The sequence below is a fragment of the Cervus canadensis genome, chromosome 6, assembly GCF_019320065.1.
Source record: "Cervus canadensis isolate Bull #8, Minnesota chromosome 6, ASM1932006v1, whole genome shotgun sequence".
Lineage (NCBI taxonomy): Eukaryota > Metazoa > Chordata > Mammalia > Artiodactyla > Cervidae > Cervus > Cervus canadensis.
This window is the reverse complement of record NC_057391.1, coordinates 21,890,422-21,915,515: the sequence shown is the minus strand read 5'-3', so window position 1 is coordinate 21,915,515 and position 25,094 is coordinate 21,890,422. Positions and strand designations below refer to the sequence as shown.

Genomic DNA, 25,094 nt, shown 5'->3' with positions numbered 1-25,094 from the left:
TCATGGAAGGGCACTTTTAAATTGCTCTTTGGGACATTTGTATTCAAATTCTCACATATGCAAACATATATATTTATTTATCATTCAGCAAATATTTGAGTAATCACTGTTTACCAGGTACTACTGGATCAGCAATTTTTGATCCAATCACAGAGGGGCAGCATCTGCAAACATAGACACTCCCTGGGGAAGATGGGTGGATAATAAGGTGGTAAATCTGATTGGCTGTCTCAAATTGCAGTCACTCCTTTCTATTTTCTTTCCAAAAGGCAGTATAGACCACATTTCTATAGGTCTGGAAGAAGCTGATACAAGGGAAACACTTTTAGGAGTAGGCAGATGCAGCAACTCTTTCTGAAGAGGAAGAGGGAGATGCTACTGTTAGCACTAGGGTTGATCTTATGGATGCAAATATCACATGAGTTTGGGGTTACCCTGATTGCTCCCAGAAAATTCAGCACAGAGGAATCTTATCTGCAGGCAACTGTAGGAGTGGGATTTTCTGACTGAGAGCAGGATGTTGAGAAAAACATAAAAACTAAAATGTGGGAGGTAGAGGGAGTTGTTGAGAGAGACATGGAAAGAAGGAGAAAATACACAAGAAGAAGGAGAGAGGGAGGAGCCAAGATGGCGGAGGAGTAGGACGGGGAGACCACTTTCTCTCCTACAAATTCATCAAAAGAATAACTGAATGCAGAGCAAACTTCACAAAACAACTTCTGATCGCTAGCTGAGGTCATCAGGCGCCCAGAAAAGCAGACCATTGTCTTTGAAAGGAGGTAGGACAAAATATAAAAGATAAAAAGTGAGACAAAAGAGCTAAGGACGGAGACCCGTCCCGGGAAGGGAGTCTTAGGCGGCCTTGCTTGGGCTAGGGTCCCGGCCTGAGTGCCCTGAGGACAATCGGAGGGAGCTTCTGTGAGGTGCCAACTTGAACTGTGGGAGACCAAAAGAGAGAAAATTAACCGGCCCGAACACACTGCCGGCCGTTCGCAGAACAAAGGGACGGAGAAAGTCCCGAGAAGAGCTCGCAGGCTGCGGACCGGCCCAGCCCCGCCGGAGGCAGGAGGCAGGGGGGAAGGGAAGGTCGCGGCGAGACACAGGGCGCAGGCACCCGACCGGCGCGGGCGGGGACTGGGGCTGGGGACACGGAGGGCGGAAGGCGCGCGCACCCGACTGGCGCCAGCGGAAACTGAGACTGGGTCCGCGGAAGGGAGTGAGTGCGCCACACCTGGGGATAGTGCGCCCATCAAGCCCCTCGCTGCCTGGACCGCTCTGACGGGGAAGGCACAGAGAGCAGGCGCAGCTTTTCCTTCCGCGCTTTTGTGTAACACCCGAGGGCTGGAACCTAGCGCAGCGCGGGGCGCGCTCCATATAGAACAGCCGGGAGCCTGAGAAGCGCAGACGGAGAAAGCAGCGTCAGCCCCTCCCGGCAGCGCCAGCCCGCCCCCGCAGGGCCAGCCCCTCCCCGCAGCGTCAGCCCCTCCCAGCAGCGCAACGGAACTAGCTACCTGAATAAGAGTCCACCTCTGCCCGCCTGTGTCAGGGCAGAAATGAGGCTCTGAAGAGACCGGCAAACAGAAGCCAAATAAACAAAGGGAACCGCTTCAGAAGGGACTGGTTCAACAGATTAAAATCCCTGTAGAAAACACCGACTTCACCGGAAGGGCCCTGTAGATATTGAGAAGTGTAAGCTGGAACGAGGAGCTATCTGAAACTGAGCCGAACCCACACTGACCGCAACAGCTCCAGAGAAATTCCTAGATATATTTTTACTTTTTTTTTTTTCTCCTAAGTAAGGAAAAAAAAATTTTTTTTTCTTTTTATATTTTTTCTTTTTTATTTTTTCTCTTTTATTTTCCTTTAAAATTCCCTATTACTCCCCCATTACTCCTTAACTTTCATTTTCATAGATTTTTATGATTTTTTTAATTAGGGGGAAAAAAATTTTTTTTTTCTTTCTTTTTTTTTGTTTTTTTTTCTTTTTCTTTTTTTTTCTTTCCGTTTTCTCTTTTACTTTCTATTTTTCTTTTTCTCTTATTTCTTTTAAAGTCCTCTAGTACTCCTCTACTACTCTTCATTTTCATTTTCACTACACTATAACCTTACAAAAAAAAAAAAGAGAAGCCCTATCTTTAAACCGAAGATTATTCTCTCCCAATCTTGACTCTCTGTTTTCTACCTCAGAACACCTCTATTTCCTCCTTTCCCCTTCTCTTCCCAATCCAATTCTGTGAATCCTTGTAGGTGTCTGAGATACGGAGAACACTCTGGGAACAGACAGCTGCGTAGATCTGTCTCTCTCCTCTTGAGTCCCCCTTTTTCTCCTCCTGCTCATCTCTATCTCCCTCCTCCCTTTTCTCCTGTTCATGTAACTCTGTGAACCTCTCTGGGTGTCCCTAACAGGGGAGAATCTTTTCGCCATTAACCTAGAAGTTTTATTATCAGTGCTGTGTAGTTGGAGAAGTCCTGAGACTACAGGAAGAATAAAACTGAAATCCAGAGGCAGGAAACTTAAGCCCAAAACCTGAGAACACCAGAAAACTCCTGACTACATGGAACTTTAAAGTAATAAGTGACCGTCCAAAGGCCTCCATACCTACACTGAAACCAACGCACCACCCAGAGCCAATAAGTTTTAGAGCAAGACATACCACGCAAATTCTCCAGCAACGACAGGAAATAAGCCCCAAAAGTCAACATACAGGCCTGTCCCAAGGTCACACCTAACACATAGACCCATCTCAAAACGTCATTACTGGGCACTCCATTGCTCTCCAAAGAGAAGAAATCAAAGTTCCATGCACCAGTACACGAACACTGACTGCAAGCTTTCCCTACTCAGGAAACCTTGACAAGCCAATCGTCTAACCCCAACTATCCCCCACTGGTAATCCTCCACCAATAAAAAGGAACCAAGACCTCCAGAATGCAAGAAGCCCACTCCAGACAACACAATCTAAACAGATGAAAAGGCAAGAAATACCCAACAGGTAAAAGGAACATGAAATGACCACCAAAGTCAAACAAAAGAGGAGGGATAGGGAATCTACCATGGAAAAAGAATTTAGAATAATGATAATAAAATGATCCAAAATCTTGAAAACAAAATGGAGTTACAGATAAATAGCCTGGAGACAAAGATTGAGAAGATGCAAGAAATGTTTAATAAAGACCTAGAAGAAATAAAAAAGAGTCAATTAAAAATGAATAATGCAATGAATGAGATCAAAAACACTCTGGAGGGAACCAAGAGTAGAATAACGGAGACAGAAGATAGGATAAGTGAGGTAGAAGATAAAATGATGGAAATAAATGAAGCAGAGAGGAAAAAAGAAAAAAGGATCAAAAGAAATGAGGAAACCTCAGGGACCTCTGGGACAATGTGAAACGCCCCAACATTCAAATCATAGGAGTCCCAGAAGAAGACAAAAAGAAAGGCCATGAGAAAATACTCGAGGAGATAATAGCTGAAAACTTCCCGAAAATGGGGAAGGAAATAGCCACCCAAGTCCAAGAAACCCAGAGAGTCCCAAACAGGATAAACCCAAGGCGAAACACCCCAAGACACATATTAATCAAACTAACAAAGATCAAACACAAAGAACAAATATTAAAAGCAGCAAGGGAGAAACAACAAATAACACACAAAGGGATCCCCATAAGGATAACAGCTGATCTATCAATAGAAACCCTTCAGGCCAGAAGGGAATGGCAGGACGTACTGAAAGTAATGAAAGAGAATAACCTACAACCTAGATTACTGTATCCAGCAAGGATCTCATTCAGATATGAAGGAGAACTCAAAAGCTTTACAGATAAGCAAAAGCTGAGAGAATTCAGCACCACCAAACCAGCTCTTCAACAAATGCTAAAGGATCTTCTCTAGACAGGAAATGCAGAAAGGTTGTATAAACGTGAACCCAAAACAACAAAGTAAATGGCAACGGGACCACACCTATCAATAATTACCCTAAATGTAAATGGGTTGAATGCCCCAACCAAAAGACAAAGATTGGCTGAATGGATACAAAAACAAGACCCCTATATATGCTGTCTACAAGAGACCCACCTCAAAACAAGAGACACATACAGACTAAAAGTGAAGGGCTGGAAAAAAATATTTCATGCAAACGGAGACCAAAAGAAAGCAGGAGTCACAATACTCATATCAGATAAAATAGACTTTCAAATAAAGGAAGTGAAAAGAGACAAAGAAGGACACTATATAATGATCAAAGGATCAATCCAAGAAGAAGATATAACAATTATAAATATATATGCACCCAACATAGGAGCACCGCAATATGTACGGCAAACACTAACGAGTATGAAAGAGGAAATTAATAGTAACACAATAATAGTGGGAGACTTTAATACCCCACTCACAACTATGGATAGATCAACTAAACAGAAAATTAACAAGGAAACACAAACCTTAAATGACACAATGGACCAGCTAGACCTAATTGATATCTATAGGACATTTCACCCCAAAACAAGCAACTTCACCTTTTTCTCAAGTGCACACGGAACCTTCTCCAGAATAGATCACATCCTGGGCCATAAATCTAGTCTTGGAAAATTCAAAAAAATTGAAATCATTCCAGTCATCTTTTCTGACCACAGTGCAGTAAGATTAGATCTCAATTACAGGAAAAAAATTGTTAAAAATTCAAACACCTGGAGGCTAAATAACACGCTTCTGAATAACCAACAAATCGTAGAAGAAATCAAAAAAAGAAATCAAAATATGTATAGAAATGAATGAAAATGAAAACACAACAACCCAAAACCTATGGGACACTGTAAAAGCAGTGCTAAGGGAAAGGTTCATAGCATTACAGGCTTACATCAAGAAACAAGAAAAAAGCCAAATAAATAACCTAACTCTACACCTAAAGCAATTAGAGAAGGAAGAAATGAAGAACCCCAGGGTTAGCAGAAGGAAAGAAATCTTAAAAATTAAGGCAGAAATAAAAGCAATAGAAACTAAAGAGACCATAGCAAAAATCAACAAAGCTAAAAGCTGGTTTTTTGAAAAAATAAACAAAATTGACAAACCATTAGCAAGACTCATTAAGAAACAAAGAGAGAAGAACCAAATTAACAAAATTAGAAATGAAAATGGAGAGATCACAACAGACAACACTGAAATACAAAGGATCATAAGAGACTACTACCAGCAGCTCTATGCCAATAAAATGGACAACTTGGATGAAATGGACAAATTCTTAGAAAAGTATAACTTTCCAAAACTGAACCAGGAAGAAATAGAAGATCTTAACAGACCCATCACAAGCAAGGAAATCGAAACTGTAATCAAAAATCTTCCAGCAAACAAAAGCCCAGGACCAGATGGCTTCACAGCTGAATTCTACCAAAAATTTAGAGAAGAGCTAACACCTATCTTACTCAAACTCTTCCAGAAAATTGCAGATGAAGGTAAACTTCCAAACTCATTCTATGAGGCCACCATCACCCTAATTCCAAAACCAGACAAAGATGCCACAAAAAAAGAAAACTACAGGCCAATATCACTGATGAACATAGATGCAAAAATCCTTAACAAAATTCAAGCAAACAGAATCCAACAACATATTAAAAAAATCATACACCACGACCAAGTGGGCTTTATCCCAGGAATGCAAGGATTCTTCAATATCCGCAAATCAATCAATGTAATACACCACATTAACAAATTGAAAGATAAAAACCATATGATTATCTCAATAGATGCAGAGAAAGCCTTTGCAAATTAACATTCATTTATGAATTAAAACTCTCCAAGCAGGAATAGAAGGAACATACCTCAACATATAAAAGCTATATATGACAAACCCACAGCAAGCAAGCATTACCCTCAATGGTGAAAAATTGAAAGCATTTCCCCTGAAATCAGGAACAAGACAAGGGTGCCCACTCTCACCACTACTATTCAACATAGTTTTGGAAGTTCTGGCCACAGCAATCAGAGCAGAAAAAAAAGTAAAAGGAATCCAGATAGGTAAAGAAGAAGTGAAACTCTCACTGTTTGCAGATGACACGATCCTGTACATAGAAAACCCTAAAAGACTCACCAAGAAAATTACTAAACTAATCAATAATATAGTAAAGTTGCAGGATATAAAATTACACACAGAATTCCGCTTGCATTCCTATAATACTAACAAATGAAAAACAGGAAGAGAAATTAAGGAAACAATACCATTCACCATTGCAACAAAAAGAATAAAATACTTAGGAGTATATCTACTTGAAGAAACAAAAGACCTATACACAGAAAACTATTAAACACTGATGAAAGAAATCAAAGAGGACACAAACAGATGGAGAAACATACCGTGTTCATGGATTGGAAGAATCAATATTGTGAAAATGGCTATTCTACCCAAAGCAATCTATAGATTCAATGCAATCCCTATCAAGCTACCAACGGTATTTTCACAGAACTAGACCAAAGAATTTCACAATTTGTATGGAAATACAAAAAACCTCGAATAGCCAAAGTAATCTTGAGAAAGAAGAATGGAACTGGAGGAATCAACCTGCCTGACTTCAGACTCTACTACAAAGCCACAGTCATCAAGACAGTATGGTACTGGCACAAAGACAGAAATATAGATCAATGGAACAGAATAGAAAGCCCAGAGATAAATCCACGAACCTATGGACAACTTATCTTTGACAAAGGAGGCAAGGATATACAATGGAAAAAAGACAACCTCTTTAACAAGTGGTGCTGGGAAAACTGGTCAACCACTTGTAAAAGAATGAAACTAGAACACTTTCTAACACCATACACAAAAATAAACTCAAAATGGATTAAAGATCTAAATGTAAGACCAGAAACTATAAAACTCCTAGAGGAGAACATAGGCAAAACACTCTCCGACATAAATCACAGCAAGATCCTCTATGACCCACCTCCCAGAATATTGGAAATAAAAGCAAAACTAAACAAATGGGACTTAATGAAACTTAAAAGCTTTTGCACTACAAAGGAAACTATAAGGTGAAAAGACAGCCCTCAGATTGGGAGAAAATAATAGCAAATGAAGAAACAGACAAAGGATTAATCTCAAAAATATACAAGCAACTCCTGAAGCTCAATTCCAGAAAAATAAATGACCCAATCAAAAAATGGGCCAAAGAACTAAACAGACATTTCTCCAAAGAAGACATACAGATGGCTAACAAACACATGAAAAGATGCTCAACATCACTCATTATCAGAGAAATGCAAATCAAAACCACAATGAGGTACCATTACACGCCAGTCAGGATGGCTGCTATCCAAAAGTCTACAAGCAATAAATGCTGGAGAGGGTGTGGAGAAAAGGGAACCCTCTTACACTGTTGGTGGGAATGCAAACTAGTACAGCCACTATGGAAAACAGTGTGGAGATTCCTTAAAAACTGGAAATAGAACTGCCATATGACCCAGCAATCCCACTTCTGGGCATACACACTGAGGAAACCAGATCTGAAAGAGACACGTGCACCCCAATGTTCATCGCAGCACTGTTTATAATAGCCAGGACATGGAAGCAACCTAGATGCCCATCAGCAGATGAATGGATAAGGAAGCTGTGGTACATATACACCATGGAATATTACTCAGCCGTTAAAAAGAATTCATTTGAATCAGTTCTAATGAGATGGATGAAACTGGAGCCCATTATACAGAGTGAAGTAAGCCAGAAAGATAAAGAACATTACAAGCATACTAACACATATATATGGAATTTAGAAAGATGGTAACGATAACCCTATATGCAAAACAGAAAAAGAGACACAGAAATACAGAACAGACTTTTGAACTCTGTGGGAGAAGGTGAGGGTGGGATGTTTCAAAAGAACAGCATGTATACTATCTATGGTGAAACAGATCACCAGCCCAGGTGGGATGCATGAGACAAGTGCTCGGGCCTGGTGCACTGGGAAGACCCAGAGGAATCGGGTGGAGAGGGAGGTGGGAGGGGGGATCGGGATGGGGAATACGTGTAAATCTATGGCTGATTCATATCAATGTATGACAAAACCCACTGAAATGTTGTGAAGTAATTAGCCTCCAACTAATAAAAAAATTAAAAAAAAAAAAGTAGAATGGGAGAAAGCAAAAAAAAAAAAAAAAAGAATGAGAGAGACCATGACAGCTGAGAGAATAAACATCTAATCAGACTTTCTCTGTTACTTCTCATTGCTTTTCTGAACAGAAATGAATGGACAACAGATAAAGCATTTTCCTGAATTCTTGCTTCTGCAAGAAGGAGAGAACTTCACCACATACTGCAATTCCTCAAGCACATTTTACAGTTTACAGTGGTATCAGCAGAGGCCTGGGGGAAGTCCTGTTCTCTTGATGATATTAGCTAAGGGTGGAGAAGTGAAGATGGCACAGAGACGGACAGATCGGTGTGGAGAGTCCAGACAGCACAGCTCCCTGCACCTCGCGGCTGCCCAGCTCTCAGACGTAGGAACCTATTTCTGGGCAAGGGGACAGTGCTCTGGAAGCACCTGCTGTCTGTCCCCAAACCTCACTGTGGGCTCTGGGATCGCTCCTCCTCATCTCTCCTCAGAGCAGGGGCCAGAGAAAGCTAAAGTCATGATGTCTATGAAGAAATTGAATTTTTAATTTAAAAAATCCCCAGACTCAGTGTCACTGAAGAATTCTGTCAAACATTGAATTATACACAATTTCTTGCAGAAAATAGAAAGAAAATAATTCTTCACTCATTTTATGAGGCTAATATTACCCTGATGCCAAAATCAGACAAAGACCATTAAGAACCAAAAACTACAGGGAAATATCTTTTATCTTGAAGATAGACACAACATTTCTGAAAATATTTTAGCAAGTTAAATTCATTGATATATAAAATGAATAATATACCGAGCACAAATGTAATTTCTTTCAAGGGCGCAAGACACTTTAATATTGAAAATCAATGGATGGAATTCACCATATTAACAGGGTAGAAAAGAAAAATCATATCATCATATTAACCTAGTCAGAATAAAAGGATTTGCAAAAATTCAGTAGTCAGTTATGTTGAAAACTCTGAGCAACACAAGAATAGTGGGGAATCTCCTCAATAACTAATGGTATTCTTACTAGTAAAAGACTATGATTTTCTCTAATAAAGAGAACAAAACCAGACAGAGTGTCCATTCTTGTCACTCCTTCTGTACAGTGCTAGATGTTGGAGCCAGTGCAATAAAGAAAGTAGATGTAACAATCTTATAGAGTTGAAAGAAAAAGTGAAACTGCCACTATTTGCTGGTAACATGATCATCTATGTAGAAAATCCAAAGAATACACCCCTAAAATTATATTAGGGAAATCCAAATTAAAATTACAAAGAGAAACCACTTCACATCTATCACAAGTGCCAAAATTAAAATTACTGACAATATCAAGTTCTGGCAAGGAAGCAGAGAAGTTGGATCACTCATTCATTGCTGGTGGGTGAACGGCCCAGTCATTCTAGAAAACAATCCACGAGTTTCACATAAACTTAAATATTCACTTACCGAACAACCCAGAAATCACACTTCTGGGTATTTCTGCTTGAGAAATGAAAACTTTATGTTCACACAAAAATATGTACATTAGTACTGGAAATTAACCAGTGATCTTCACTGAATGAACAGATAAATATTCTGTAGTGCATTCACACAATGAAATATTATTTATACATCTTTCTCAACTTCAATAGGGTTATTTTGCAATAAATCATTTTAAGTTGAAACAATAGTAAGTCAAAAGTTCATTTAATATAGGAAGGAAATCTAAAAAAGAGTGGAGATAAATGTATGCATGTATAACTGATTCTCTTTGCTATACTGCAGGAACTGACATTGTAAAGAAACTTTACTTCAATAAAAATAAATTAAAATTAAAAAATAAAAGAAAATCCATCTAATATATTTAACCTAGCTTCCCTTGAAAATGAAAGTCACTCCGTCGTGTCTGACTCTCTGTGACCCCATGGACTGTCCATGGAATTCTCCAGGCCAGACTACTGGAGTGGGTAGTCTTTCCCTTCTCCAGGGCATCTTCCCAATCCAGGGATCAAACACAGATCTCCTGCATTGCAGGCGGATTCTTTACCAGCTGAGTCACAAGGGAAATCCAAGAATACTGGAATGGGTAGCCTATCCCTTCTCCAGAGAAACTTTCCAACCCAGGAATCAAACCAGGGTCTCCTGCATTGCAGCAAATTCTTTACCAACTCAGCTATCAGGGAAGCGGTAGCTTCCCTTAAATGTAGCCATAAATCACATTAGCCTACAGTTGGAAAAAATTGTCTCGCACAGTCTATTTTATACTAAAATGATGAAAATCTTATGAATGTGTTGAGTACTGTACTAAAAGTGAAAATCAAAATGGTTATACAGGTATGAAATGGCTGTAAATGTGTCGGTTGTTTACACTGATGATTTTGAGGCTGGCCAGGAGCTCAGCTCACTGCTGCTGCCCAGAATCACCAGGAAATATCATACTGCATGTTGCTAGCCCAGGAAAAGATAAAATTTCAATATTCCAGGTATGGTTTCTACTGAATGCATACCACTTTCTCACCACTGTAAAGTCAAAAATCTTAAATTGAATTATCCTAATTAAGTTGGGGACAGTCTGTAGTGATTAAAAGGAAACGATTATTGACATATGCAATAGTCTAGATGGATCTCAGGATGTTATGCTGAGTAAAAAATAATCAATCTCAGAGGCTACATGGTGTATGGTTACACTTACTGGATTATTATGATTGTATAAATAGTGTGATTCTACTTACACAACATTCTCAACCGGACAAAATACAGAGATGAAAGGAGATCAGTAGTGACCTGGACTGTAAAGAATTGCAGGCCTTGGGAGTGTGTGCAAAGAGGGTTTCTTTAGAGAGATGGAAAAATTCTATGTTGTGATTTTAAAGGTGGTAACAGGAGCCTATACATGTGATAAAGTTTCACAGATCTATGCATCAAAACCAAAGAGTGCATATAAAACTGAGGTATCAGATTACGATTTGTGTTTTAATAAAATTTTAGCAATATCAATTTCCTGGTATGTATATGTAATTATTATATTAGCATATATATTTCAGAATATCAAGCTGCTCCCCAGGCTGTTGTGGGCCTTTGTGGTTTCTTCTGCTTAGTTACAAATAATTGGAAACCAAGGCATCAGCAGTTTTCAAGGGTTGCAGCAGTGGAGATGGTTGGCAAAACAACCTAAAGTTCTTTAGGGTGATAGAATGGTTCTGTATCTTAATTTTAGTGGTAGTAATAAGAATTTGCAGATGTGATCAACTTCACAACTATGCACAAGAAGGTGGATATAAAAACATGTGATAAATATAATATATTGATACATATAATATATGTATTATCTTGGTGTTCCCCAGAATGCTCTGGGCGTTTGTGGTCTTCCCTGCTTCCTTGTAAATAATTAGAAACCAGGACATCAGCTGCCTATCACTCAGAGTTCAAATGGGACAGAAGAAGAGATGGTTCAACCTCATATAAACTCTCCTCCCTGCATCACTCATTAATGAGTTCTTTTGACCTTAAATTCTAAGAACTGGCATGTTTTGGAGACTGTGTCTATACTTCCTTTTCTACTTGTTTGTTTGCTTTTGGTTCTTTTAAATTAATTCATCTATTCAAATGATGAAACCAAGTGGAAGATTGAGAGATACATACTTCATGATCATGTACAGCATACAAAACTTCAATCATCAAGTTCTGTGGTATTGACATATACTAAGTGTTTGAACAGGACTGGAAAAGGTCAGTTTTCATTCCAGTCCCAAGAAGGGCAACACCAAAGATTGTTCAAATTATTATGAGGTTGTGCTCATTTCACATGCTAGTAAGATCATGCTTAAAATCCTTCAGCCTTCAGCAGTATGGGAACCAAGAACTTCCAGATGTACAAACTGGGTTTCAAGGAGGCAGAGGAGCCAGAGATCAAATTGCCAACATTCATGGGATCATGGAGAAAGCAAAGGAATTCCAGAACAACATCTACTTCTGCTTCATTGACTACACTAAAAACTTTGTGTGGATAATAACAAACTGGAAAATTCTTAAGGAGATGGAAATACCAACCCACCTTACTTGTCTCCTGAGAAACCTGTATGCAGGTCAAGAGTAACAGTTAGAACCAGACATGGAACAACCAACTGGTTCCAAATTGGAAAAGGAGTACGTCAAGGCTGTATTGCCAGTCCTCTTATTTAAATTATATGCAGAGTATAACATGCAAAATGCCAGGCTGGGTGAATCACAAGCTGGAATCAAGATTGCTGGGAGAAATATCAAAAACCTCAGATATACAGGTGATACCACTCTAATGGGAGAAAGTGAAGAGGAACTTAAGGGCATCTTGATGAGTGTGAACGAGAAGAGTGAAAAAACTGGCTTAAAACTCAACATTCAAAAATCTAAGATCATGGCATCTGGTCCCATCACTTTATGGCAAATAGAAGGGGAAAAAGTAGAAGTAGTGACAGATTTAATTTTCGTGGGCTCCAAAATCCCTATGGATGGTGACTGAAGCCATGAAATTAAAAGATGCTTGCTCCTTGGAAGAGAAGATATGACAAACCTGCAGGTGAGCTAAGTTGCTTCAGTCGTGTCCGGCTCTGCATCCCTGTGAACCATAGCCCTCCAAGCACCTCTGTTCATGAGATTTCCCAGGGAAGAATATGGAGTGGGTTGCCATGCCCTCCTCCAGGTGATCTTCCTGACCCAGGGATTGAACCCACATCTCTTATGTCTCCTGCATTTGCAGGCAGGATCTTAAACACCTGTGTCTCCTGGGAAGCTTAAGATGGCATATTAAAAATCAGACACATCACTTTGCCGACAAAGGTCTGTATCATCAAAGCTGTGGTTTTTCCAATTGTTATGTGTGGTGTGAGAGTTGGACCATAAATAAGGTTGAATGCTGAACAAGTGATGCTTTTCAGTTGTGGTGCTGGAGAAAGCTCTTGAGAGTCCCTTGGACTGCAAGGAGGACAAACCAGTCAGTCCTAATTGAAATCCATTTTGAATATGCACCTGAAGGACTGATGCTGAAGCTGAAGCTCCAATACTTTGGCCACCTGATGTGAAGATCTGACTCTTTGGAAAAACCCTGATACTGGAAAGATTGAAGTCTAAAGGAGAAAGGAGCAACAGAGGATGAGGTGGATAGATAGCATCATTGACTCAATGGACATGAATTAGAGCAACTTTGGGAGATATTGAAGTACAGTGTAGCCTGGGGTGCTGCAGTCCATGGGGTCACAAAGTTTGGTTGTGATTTAGTGACTGAACAACAACAAAAAAGTGTTTAAAATGTGTAGATACCAAGTTTTGTAGGAGAACATTACAGCATTATGTCACAGAAAGATCTGGTGTACTTATTTTGAATTTATTTTACAAACAAAAATAATAAGCCACTAAAAAGTGAGACTGAACACTTTGGACCACTGACATAGAAAATGTGACATCAGGACAATTTCAGGACACATGGTCTAATAAATGCAATTCTGCTTGGGGAGGGGACAGGACCGAATATCCTGGTCTTCCTCAAAGTCTAATAAATAAGACTCAATTCCAAATTTCAAAAGAATATTTTATTCCTGTATAATTTCATTCAAAATTTAAAACTGAATAGACTCTGAAAGTCAGATGGACTGATTATTTTTTGTCATTTTATGGTTAAGTAATTTTATTTATTGAAAAACTTAAATAGAGTCACAAAGTTCAATACAAAGACAGAGATACATTAAAGATTTTGAATAAAATTTCCATTCACCAAGAAGCCTAAGATCTGCAAGTTTTTAAAAGAGTCATTAGGTTCTGGATGGAGAAAAGTATAGGCTAAATGAATGACCTGTTAGTAGATTACCGAAAGTTTCATAGGCTATAGTAAATTGTATCTTAAACAGGATGACAAAACTATTTTGCTGAATAATTATCAACATAGGCCAACTTGTCTAATATTCAGTTCTCCTCAGTTCAAATTTTAATACTGATTGCTTTTTTCATGTCTTCTTTCAGGATCTGCCTAATTTAACAACCTGGAAAAGACAATCAGACAAAGTAAAGGTCTGTGGTGAGCCAGACTTTTTCCCATGCATGCACAGACCACGTGGGCTATGAACATGACAAACCTCACTTCCTGTCGGGGGGAGTCACACAGGTACTGGGTCGTAAGTATATGTGCTGCCAGGCACTCAAAGACACTGAACTCTTAGCTTGAGGCAGAACTGAGCACATTTGTTCAGGGAAATCCATGCCTCATGCCGCTCTCCAGTCGGCTCTGGGTGTTCCTGGCCTTCACCTTCTCCGGTAGGGATGCTCCCAAACATGGGTGTGAGTGTTCAGGGTGAAAGGACTGCACACAGGCACGTGGTACTTCACAGGGACTTGGGGAGGAAAGGAAAGATGGAGAAAAGCAAGAATCTTATGATTTCAATTTTTTGTCTTTGGGTCCTAAATAGCTCCTACACTATTTTATCTACTGCTTCATCTTTGTTTTCTGATTTTTTTCCCACAGGATCTGCTGTGGCCCAGAAAGTTACTCAAGACCAGCCAGATGTATCCAGCCAAGTGGGGCAGTCAGTCACCCTGAACTGTCGGTATGAAACAAGTTGGACCGCTTACTACCTCTTTTGGTACAAGCAACCTCCCAGTGGACAGATGACTTATGTTATTCGTCAGGGTTCGGAAGTTACAAATGCAAAGAACGGCCGCTACTCTGTAAACTTTAAGAAAGCAGACAAATCCATCAGCCTCACCATTTCAGCCTTACAACTGGAAGACTCTGCAAAGTACTTCTGTGCTCTCCGTGAGCTCACAGTGCTTGAAGTAATAGGAAAAGCTGTACAAAAACCCCAGAGCTCAGTAAGAAAGAGCCCCCTTGCTGCAAGACCCCAGCTGAAATGCACACCCACAGACCCCAGACAAGAAATGATAGTCCTGTGGTTATTTAAGTTGTGGTCTGGATCGGAAGATTTAGTTCTAGTTAAAGGCACCTTCTACGTTATTTGGAAACAGGTGTCCAGAGTAACTTTCTATTAATATATTTGCTTGAATTTTTTACTTTAAATCAACTGTACAGAACATGTGTAAAGTTGTCTAAATTTGAAAACTTGCCCTATAGTACTTTAAACTGGCAGTTTTACTTCATCAAAACCTGGGTCTAGTTGTGTGGAATCACCATCAAAACCATTTCCTTAGTCACTCCCTCTTAGACTTTGTGTCAGGGCACAATCAGAAAAGCAGACCATGGGTGATGTAGAATAAGAGATTAGTTCTGGGGATTAAAACTCAGGCAATGGCTAGAGCTGGTGGACGAGTCTGTACAAAGCTGTTATCTTCGTATCTGCTGTTGAGCCTGAATTCACTTTAAGTCAGCTTAGAGTAACATTGACACTTTTGAACTATGGTGTTGGAGAAGACTCTTGAGAGTCCTTTGGACTGCAAGGAGATTCAACCAGTCCATCCCAAAGGAAATCAGTCCTGAATACTCATTGGAAGGACTGATGCTGAAGCTGAAATTCCAATACTTTGGCCACATGATGCGAAGAACTGACTCATTGGAAAAGACCCTGATGCTTGGGAAAGATTGAAGGTGGGAAGAGAAGGGGACGGAAGAGGATGAGATGGTTGGATGGCATCACTGACTCAATGGACATGAGTTTGAGTAAGCTCTGGGAGTTGGTGATGGACAGGAAAGCCTGGCATACTGCAGTCCATGGGGTCGCAAAGAGTCAGACACAACTGAGCAACTGAACTGAACAAAACTGAACTGAAGTTAACATTTATAAAGCAAAGTCTGATGGGGACAAAAGCATGGACAAACTGTGACAAACAAAGTCATACTTGAACTATGAGGACAACTGGAACCCACAAAGACTTGTCTGTCCCTCACCTCTTCAGTCTCACAATAGTGGGTGACTTTGAAGAGAAGTGGGTATCATTTGCCATCTTGCTACATGCATACTTGGCCCAAGACAAAGAAGATGAGGAGGACATCTAACGGGAAGTGGAGGAGTTGTGAGTCAACAATAAGTTGAGCTAGCTCAGCAGCAGCAATGAGTAGAAAAAGCATTTGCCAAAATCCAATAGTCAGCCATGGTGAAAACTCTAAGAAACACAGGAATAATGGGGAAGGTCCTCAATAGCTCTTAGTATGTTTACTGGTAAAAGACTATACTTTTCCCTAAGGAAGGGAACAAAGGGAGACTATCCACTTTAATCACTCTCTTTCAGCACAGTGCTGGACGGTGTAGCCAGTGCAATAAAGCAAATAAATATATAAACAATCTTTTAAGCCAGAAAGGCAGTCAAATTACCACCATTTTCTACCTATGTAGAAAATCCCAAAGAATATAACCTCCAAAACTCCTACAACTATTAAGTGTGTTCAGAAGGTCTCAGGATATATAAGGTAAACACACAAAATAAAATGCATTTTTATATACTATCAGTAAACATGTGGATGCCTAAATTAAAAACATAATACTCCCTACAATGGCTCAAGAAAGACCCTAAATCCTTAGGCATAAATCTAAGAAAATAAGTACAGAAATTATACACAGAAAGCTACAAAACACTGGTACTTCCAAAAATAAAAATAGCCAATTATTCTAGCTATTATCCTAGAAAGATCAACTTTCCCCCAGTGGAGCTGCATAGGCACCTTTAGAGAAAATAAATTGATGGCACATGTATTATGGCATGTCTTTTTGGACTTGATTTTGTTTATTGACTTCTTTATTTTATCTTCATATCAACAGACCATTGTATCTTAATTACTGGGGCTTCATACGCTTTTTGAAATCTGGAAATGCAAGTCATGTTTTCCTTGTCTTATTCAAGGCTTATTCTGGGTCTTTGCACTTTCACGTAAATTATAGAGCAGCTTCTAACACAAGAGATTGAGGTAAGTTGATCGGGATTGTGTCGAATTTATGAATTCATTTAGGACAATTGACATCTTAACATATGGAGTCTTTAGATCCATAACCTCTTTATTTATGTCCTCTCTAATTTCTTTCATTCATTTAGGTCCTCTCTAATTTCTTTCGTTAGTGTTAAGACTTTTGTAGAGGACTTGTATTGTTGCTGTTGTTTAGTCTCCGTCGTGTCCAACTCTTCGCGACCCCATGGACTGTAGCCCGCCAGGCTCCTCTGTCCACGGGATTTCCCAGGCAAGAATACTGGAGTGGGTTGCCCCTCCCCTCTCCAGGGGATCTTCCCAATGCAGGGGTATTTTCTACATGTACAAACGTATGATGTGTAAATAAAAATAGTCCACCTGGTTGGCAGGTGGACTCTTTACCACTGAGCGACCTGGGAAGCAAGGCTACTTATAACAATTTTATCTTTTATTTCGTACAGCTTTTTAACCTTAATTGACCTAAATGCCCAGCATCAAATCCAGAGCTAGGACTAATTGCATTAAGAAAATTCAAATGCAGGGAATTAATTATGCCCTGAAATAGCCAGAACAGAGCTAGATACCTGTCAATATGAGAACAGATTTAGTTCAACAGCCAAATTAATGGTACCAACCTCTTGTTTGGGGTTTTGAAAACACTATTTCATTGAGCAGCCTTAGGAAATGGTCTTTCCTGACATTAGTGTCTATAGGTGTCAAGGACTGGTCACCACTGAGTACCAGGCCATGATTTATGTTAGTTACTCCAGACCTCAGAAGCGAGGACATTTCTCATCTCCCTAAAATGCTATGTGATTTTTATCCCTCAAATCAAAATTATTCTAGAGTTATTGGAGAGGAATCAAGAAGAGGTCTTGCATACCTTATATTACATTTGTTCCCCAGCATTCGATAAATGACATTTTAATTGCATTTTCTAATGTTTTTGCTAGAATCTAGAAATAAAATTGATTTTTGTGTTTGGTGACTGTACCAATGCACTAATAGGTTCTAGTTCTTAAACAGCTTGTTTAGAGGTACTTTGTATTTTCTACATGTATAAACTTATGATCTGTAAATTAAAATAGTTTTGCTTCTCCTTTTATTTTCTTATTTTTTGCTTCTCCTTTTAAAACTTAATATATCTTATTTCCTTTCCTGGTTTGATCCCAGGCCCTCCATTAGGACAGTGAATAGAAGTGATGAATAGTACATGTCTTGTTTGTGATCCTGTAGGGAATAATATTGACTTTGATATTTTCACTGATACCCTTTATTAGATTTGGGAACTTCTCTTTTATTTTTGGATTGTTGGGAGTATTCATCATGCAAAGACATTAGCCTTTCATCAAATTCTCTTGGTTTTTTAAAATTAAATTAAGTACATTATTTTGGTTTACATCAAGCAAAGGCAGATAACTTCATCTCATATGGTCAAGATAAAATCTTCTAAAATTAAAAATTCTGAAAAGAGCCAATAGGTTAAAAAAATTATTTTTAGATTCTCCATATTTTGGTTTTCATTTTTTTGGTTTTCAGTATTAATTAAAATGCCACTTTGAAGTGTGTCATCAAATCATCTAAAAAATAAAGTCAAAGAAACTAAGAAGCAAAAGCATTTTTTTCCTGCCTTTTGGTAATATAATAAAATAATATATTCCTACATAGTTTAAATGAATTCATTTTTAGTTGTTCCTATATTTTCCGTAGTAGTGGGTGTTGACTTGTGTGTGTGTGATCCATCACAGAACGGACTACCAAAGAATAATTATGAATATTTGTTAAATATTTATATGGGAATAATATTTATACCCATATCGATTTAATTTTCCTCCATCCTAGACTTGGGATGTTTGCTATCTGTTCTTGAATTTTGTCCATATAACCCTCTATTTATCCTGTTGGAGTCTTGTTTAACTTGACTCCCATAGTATTGGAAGAATTCTTTTAGAACCATTTCAAGAGTTGTTCAGTATAACTTCTTTCACTAAGTTCATGAATAACAACTCATGTACTCATTCAGAAAACAGATAACTCTTGAGTGCTTTACCTGTACCAACCTCTCTCTATAAACACTGAATAACCTTTAAATACGGGAAGACAAAAGACAAAAGGAAAACTACAAAGAAGCCAGCAACTGAGGATCATAATGGGGGTGTGACAAAGAAAGGAGCCAGAAGGAATGAAAACAATTTGTGGAGTGGCATAGAACTAAGAAAACACAGATGAATACAGAGCTCATACAACTAAGATGTGTGTATCTCAGTCGTGTCCAACTCCTGGGACACCATGGACTGTAGCCCACCAGACTCTTCTGTTCATGGATTTACCCAGGCAAGAACACTGCAGTGGGTTCAGTTCAGTTCAGTTCAGTCGCTCAGTCGTGTGCGACTCTTTGTGATCCCATAAACTGCAGCACGCCAGGCCGCCCTGTCCATCACCAACTACTGGAGTCTACCCAAACCCATGTCCATTGTGTCGGTGATGCCATCCAACCATCTCATCCTCTGTGGCCCCCTTCTCCTCCTTCCCTCAATATTTCCCAGCATCAGGGTCTTTTCAAATGAGTCAGCTCTTCGCATCAGGTGGCCAAAGTATTGGAGTTTCAGCTTCAACATCAGTCCTTCCAATGAACACCAAGGACTGATTTCCTTTAGGATGGACTGGTTGGATCTCCTTGCAGTCCAAGGGACTCTCAAGAGTCTTCTCCAACACCACAGTTGAAAAGCATCAATTCTTCGGCGCTCAGCTTTCTTTATAGTCCAACTCTCACATCCATACATGACCACTGGAAAAAACCATAGCCTTGACTAGATGGACCTTTGTTGGCAAAGTAATGTCTCTGCTTTTTAATATTTTAATTAGGTTGGTCATAACTTTCCTTCCAAGGAGTAATTGTCTTTAATTTCATGGCTGCAATCACCATCTGCAGTGATTTTGGAGCCCAGAAAGTCAGCCACTGTTTCCACTGTTTCCCCATCTATTTGCCATGAAGTGATGGGACCAGATTCCACGATCTTAGTTTTCTGAATATTGAGCTTTAAGCCAACTTTTTCACTCTCCTCTTTCACTTCCTCAAGAGGTTCTTTAGTTCTTCACTTTTCGCCATAAGGGTAGTGTCATCTGCGTATCTGAGGGTACTGATATTTCTCCCAGCAATCCTGACTCCAGCTTGTGCTTCCTCCAGCCCAGCGTTTCTTATGATGTACTCTGCATATAAATTAAATGAGCAGGGTGACAATATACAGCCTGACATACTCTTTTTCCTATTTGGGACCAGTCTGTTGTTTCATGTCCAGTTCTAACTATTGCTTCCTGAGTTGCATGCAGGTTTCTCAAGAGGCAGGTCAGGTGGTCTGGTATTCCCATCTCTTTCAGAATTTTCCACAGTTTATTGTGGTCCACAGTCAAAGGCTTTGGCATAGTCAATAAAGCAGACATAGATATTTTTCTGGAACTCTCGTGCTTTTTTGATGACCTAATCAAATCCCTTATTATACAGTGGAAGTGAGAAATAGATTTAAGGGACTAGATCTGATAGGCAGAGTGCCGGATGAAATATGGACGGAGGTTTGTGACATTGTACAGGAGACAGGGATCAAGACTATCCCCAAGAAAAAGAAATGCAAAAAAGCAAAATGGCTGTCTGAGGAGGCCTTACAAATAGCTGTGAAAAGAAGGTGAAAGGCAAAGGAGAAAAGGAAAGATATCCTCATTTGAATGCAAAGTTCCAAAGAATAGCAAGGAGAGATAAGAAATCATTCCTCAGAGATCAGTGCAAAGAAATAGAGGAAAACAATAGAATGGGAAAGACTAGAGATCTCTTAAATTAGAGATACCAAGAGAACAGTTCATGCAATGATGTGCTCAATAAAGGACAAAAATTGTATGGGCCTAACAGAAGCACACGATATTAAGAAGACATGGCAAGAATACACAGAAGAACTGTACAAAAAAGATCTTCATGACCCAGATACTCAGAAAAGTGTGATCACTCACACTCACCTAGAGCTGGACATCCTGGAATGTGAAGTCAGGTGGGCCTTAGGAAGCATCACTACAAACAAAGCTAGTGGAAGTGATGGAATTCCAGTTGAGCTATTTCAAATTCTAAAAGATGATGCTGTGAAAGTGCTGCACTCAATATGCCAGCAAATTTGGAAAACTCAGCATTGGCCACAGGACTGGAAAATGTCAGTTTTCATTCCAGTCCCAAAGAAAGACAATGCCAAAGAATGCTCAAACTACTGCACAATTGCACTCATCTCACACGCTAGTAAAGTAATGCTTAAAATTCTCCAAGCCAGGCTTGAGCAATACCTGAACTGTGAACTTCCAGATGTTCAAGCTGGTTTTAGAAAAGGCAGAGGAACCAGAGATCAAATTGCCAACATCCGCTGGATCATTGAAAAAACTGAAGTGTGTAGTGATTTCCTTTTCAGGAGGCTATTCCTGATCCAGGGATCGAACCCCCATTGCCTACACTGCAGATGGATTCTTTACCGACTGAGCCACCAGGGATATTTACCTTTCTTTTTTTTTTTTTTGATATATATATATATATATATATATATATATATATATATATATATATATTTTTTGATATTTACCTTTCTACCTGAGGAACCTTTCAAAAGACTGACATCCGGTGGGAGTTTAGCTCTGCAGTTCATGTATTCAGTCACTAGTGGGGGCTGCGTCACTTGGAAACAGCGGGCCTTTCTGGCTATAAAGGAAAGGAAGTTTATGTTTTCCATCGATATTCCACAGAAAAGTAAAAAAAAAAAAAAAAGATAGGTTTTCATCAACTTTAGACAATTTGATTTTATAATCCTTTGTTGAGTGCATGTGGTCAAGGATTCAGGGAATCATAGCCTTATAGCCTAAACCTTTTCCATGTACCTCCCTAAACACTGCTTTCCCATTTCCCACCCCTGGTTAACCCTTCCCTTCCCTATTCCTTACGCTCTTTTCTCTTCACTTCTCTTTCTCTGCCGGGATCATCCACCTCCACCCTTCTCCACCCCAGAGAGTTTGCTCTCCCTTCCGTCTTTTCTCTCTGTCTCAGCCTCCTTGGTGCGGAGCACCTACACACACGGGAACAGAGGACATAAGGATTCAGGACCATTGTTCAAGGAGGACGAGAATACCATCCGTGTCATCAGTTACTATATCAAGAACAGATGCACTAAAAAATGTCTGCCTAGATGGAGACAGATGCATGATTCCAAGAACCTTTTCAGGACGCTGAGCTCCAATGTCCAAGCTCAAGACGTTTAGCTTTTTGTCCCAATGTTATCAATATTTCCTGTCCCTCAGAGCAATCACAGCCTACTTTGAAATCTCACATACATTTGCTAGAACACGGATGGGAATTTTTATCTCTTTACAATTCAGAGCTCAGTACAGTTTTCTGGGATTAAACAAGGTTTTCCACAAGCTTCATGGAACATCAGAAAATTTCTTTGAAGAAGAAATGATAGAAAAATGGTTCTGGATAGACACACCATCATGATCAGTGTTCCGTTTTCAGAGCCAGACTTTAAATTTCACAAGGGATAGCAGTCGGCACGCTGTGAGTTGGGGATGTCTCTCCTTCTTTGGGGGATGTGACTAAAACAGGGCAGGAAGACCTAGACGAGGAACTGCTTGATCACTGGCTGACAGATCCTGGCAATAGCACACTGCAACAGACACGTGCACTGGTTGTAGGTCTCTACCAGCAGCAGTTGTTTCTGTTCTCTGGAGACAAGCCCAGGAGTAGCACAAGTGTGAGCTCTGAACCCACAGTCCTGGTTTGTCCTTGAAATATGAGGCTGGTGGTTGGAGTAACTGTTTTTCTGACCTTGGGTAAGTGTTCTGTGTCTACAAGGGATGACTTTGAGGCCAAGGGAGCATTTGCTCTCTACTCTTCTCCCTGTGTTTTATTCAGCATTATAGCAATGGAATTGAGAACAGATCTATGTATTTGCTAGGGAGTACAAACTTCTACATGACAGGTTACTTCATAGCCATGATCCAGAAGAGACCTTAGCAGTAAGCAGGTTGGGAGAAATCTCTGGGGTTACTGAGCCAAGGAACATGGGATAAAGCCTATAGAGTTCTCAGATTCTTGCCATGTGTCTTTGGTCCCTATATAATAAGCACCAATGATATTTCTCAGGACATAGATAAAAACACTGGAGTAGGGGGTACGTAAGTCCAGACAGTTATGGCAATGTTGCGCCCTTGATCCACAGAATTACACGAATTTGTTGTCAGAGGCTAATTTTATTTTCTTGAGCCTTCAGGGACTGTGATTGATGCTAAGACCACCCAACCCAGCTCCATGGATTGTGCTGAAGGAGAAGATGTAAACCTGCCTTGTAACCACTCTACCATCAGTGGAGCTGACTATATACATTGGCATCAGCAAAATCCCAATCAGAGTCCACAGTATGTCATTCATGGCTTATGAGGCACAGGGAACAACAGCCTGGCCTCTCTGACCATAGCTTCAGACAGAAAGTCCAGCACCTTGGTCCTGCCCCAGGTCACCCTGAGAGACACCGCTGTGTACTACTGCGTCCTGAGAGAGGCACACTGGGACAGATGGGGCTGCACCTGTGCAGTATCTCTGGTGGGAAGAAGGGGGACACAGTGGGGGAGCAGTCACGAGAGCAAATCTAGAGTCATCTAGCAGGAGAGTCAGAGAGCAGTGAGAGATGAGGAAAATGAAGGGAAGAGAAATGGAAGAAGATGGATAAAAACAGAAGAAAAAGAGGACAAGGAATAAGCACCTAGTTTACTGATGAATCTGAGAAGAATTTTGAGGATAATTTTAACATAGCAATAAAGTAAGAGGTGTTAATAATTTTTATGGCTCCTCCTCATGTCAATAAAATGTTGGTTTTAGTGTACTAGCCCCAACATAAGAAGTGGGAAACATACAAATAATTCTCCTTGTACCAAAGGCTTCTTTCATTTGGATCCAAGGGCAATTTGAGACTCTGATATGTTATAATTGTTCCACTTACCAGAAACAAACTACTCTCTCTGAGAAAGATCTGAAATGTGTTTTGTTGCTAGTCTAGAACATTCATATTTCCCATGAAGAAGTTTTTTGAAAGAAACAAAAATTAAGTGAATAATAATTTTTCACTTTCTAGGCAGGTCTGGAAACCCTGCCTTTATAAGGAGTTTTCATCAATTTGATAATCCCTAAGCAGCACACGGGGGTTCCCCTGTGGCTCAGCAGTAAAGAATTCACCTGCAGTGCAGGAGCTGCAAGAGACCCAGGTTCAATCCTTGGTTCAGGAAGATCCCTTGGAGGAGGGCATGGCAACCCATTCCAGTATTCTTGCCTGGAGAATCCCATGGACAGAGGAGCCTGGCAGACTACAGTCCATAGAGTTGCAAAAAATCAGGCATGATGGAAGTGACTTAGCATGCAGGCATGCAAGCAGCACATGGGTCTTACCCTGGTGGCTCAGTGGTAAAGAATCTGCCTGCTAATGCAAGGGTCACAGGTTCAGTCCCTGGTTGGAGAACTAAGATCCCACATGCCTTGGAGCAACCAGGCCTATGTGCTGCTACTACTGAAGCATCCTTGAACTGTCCATCTGAATGTTAGTGTCTGCAGATCACTTCACTTTCACTGAAGTGAAAATATACAGGTTCTCATCTTCCATTCCTTTTATCCCCAAATCCACTGACAGAAAATCGATATTATTTACAGAGTCTGAGATAAAAGCACAAACTAAAATTATCCTCATATGGTTTCAAAAGCACTTATTTTTCTCTAAAATAGCCTACTAAAATTAAAAAGCAGAATACAAAACTAGTAGTCAACAGTTTAAAAATGTATTTACAATATAAATTAAAAAAATAATTTATTTTAAAATTATAGATGTTTTAACAAACATAAAACTATTATAATTCAATTTTCGATGTCCAGCTGGTGGTTAAGAGAACTAATATTGCTCGTAATGCAGGCCGATTCTAAAATAAAGGTATACAACTTTTAAAGTAATCAGTACCATTTTTATGGAATCCATATATATGCAGTAATATACATTTTTTTTTCTCTTTCTGACTTACTTCACTCTGTTTAACAGGCTCTAGGCTCATCCACCTTACTAGAACTGTCTCAAATGTGTTTTTTTAT

The 25,094-nt window shown here is 39.7% G+C and overlaps 1 gene segment (V, D, J or C); it reads left to right on the top strand.

The window, feature by feature from the left end:
* The window catches only part of LOC122444200, a 50,294-nt gene extending 27,831 nt beyond the window's left edge, over positions 1-22,463 (top strand). Inside the window, 2 exon segments of the V gene segment in view lie at positions 14,561-14,851; positions 22,348-22,463. Coding sequence covers positions 14,561-14,851; positions 22,348-22,463 — 407 coding nt within the window.
* Positions 22,464-25,094: the final 2,631 nt, after the last annotated feature.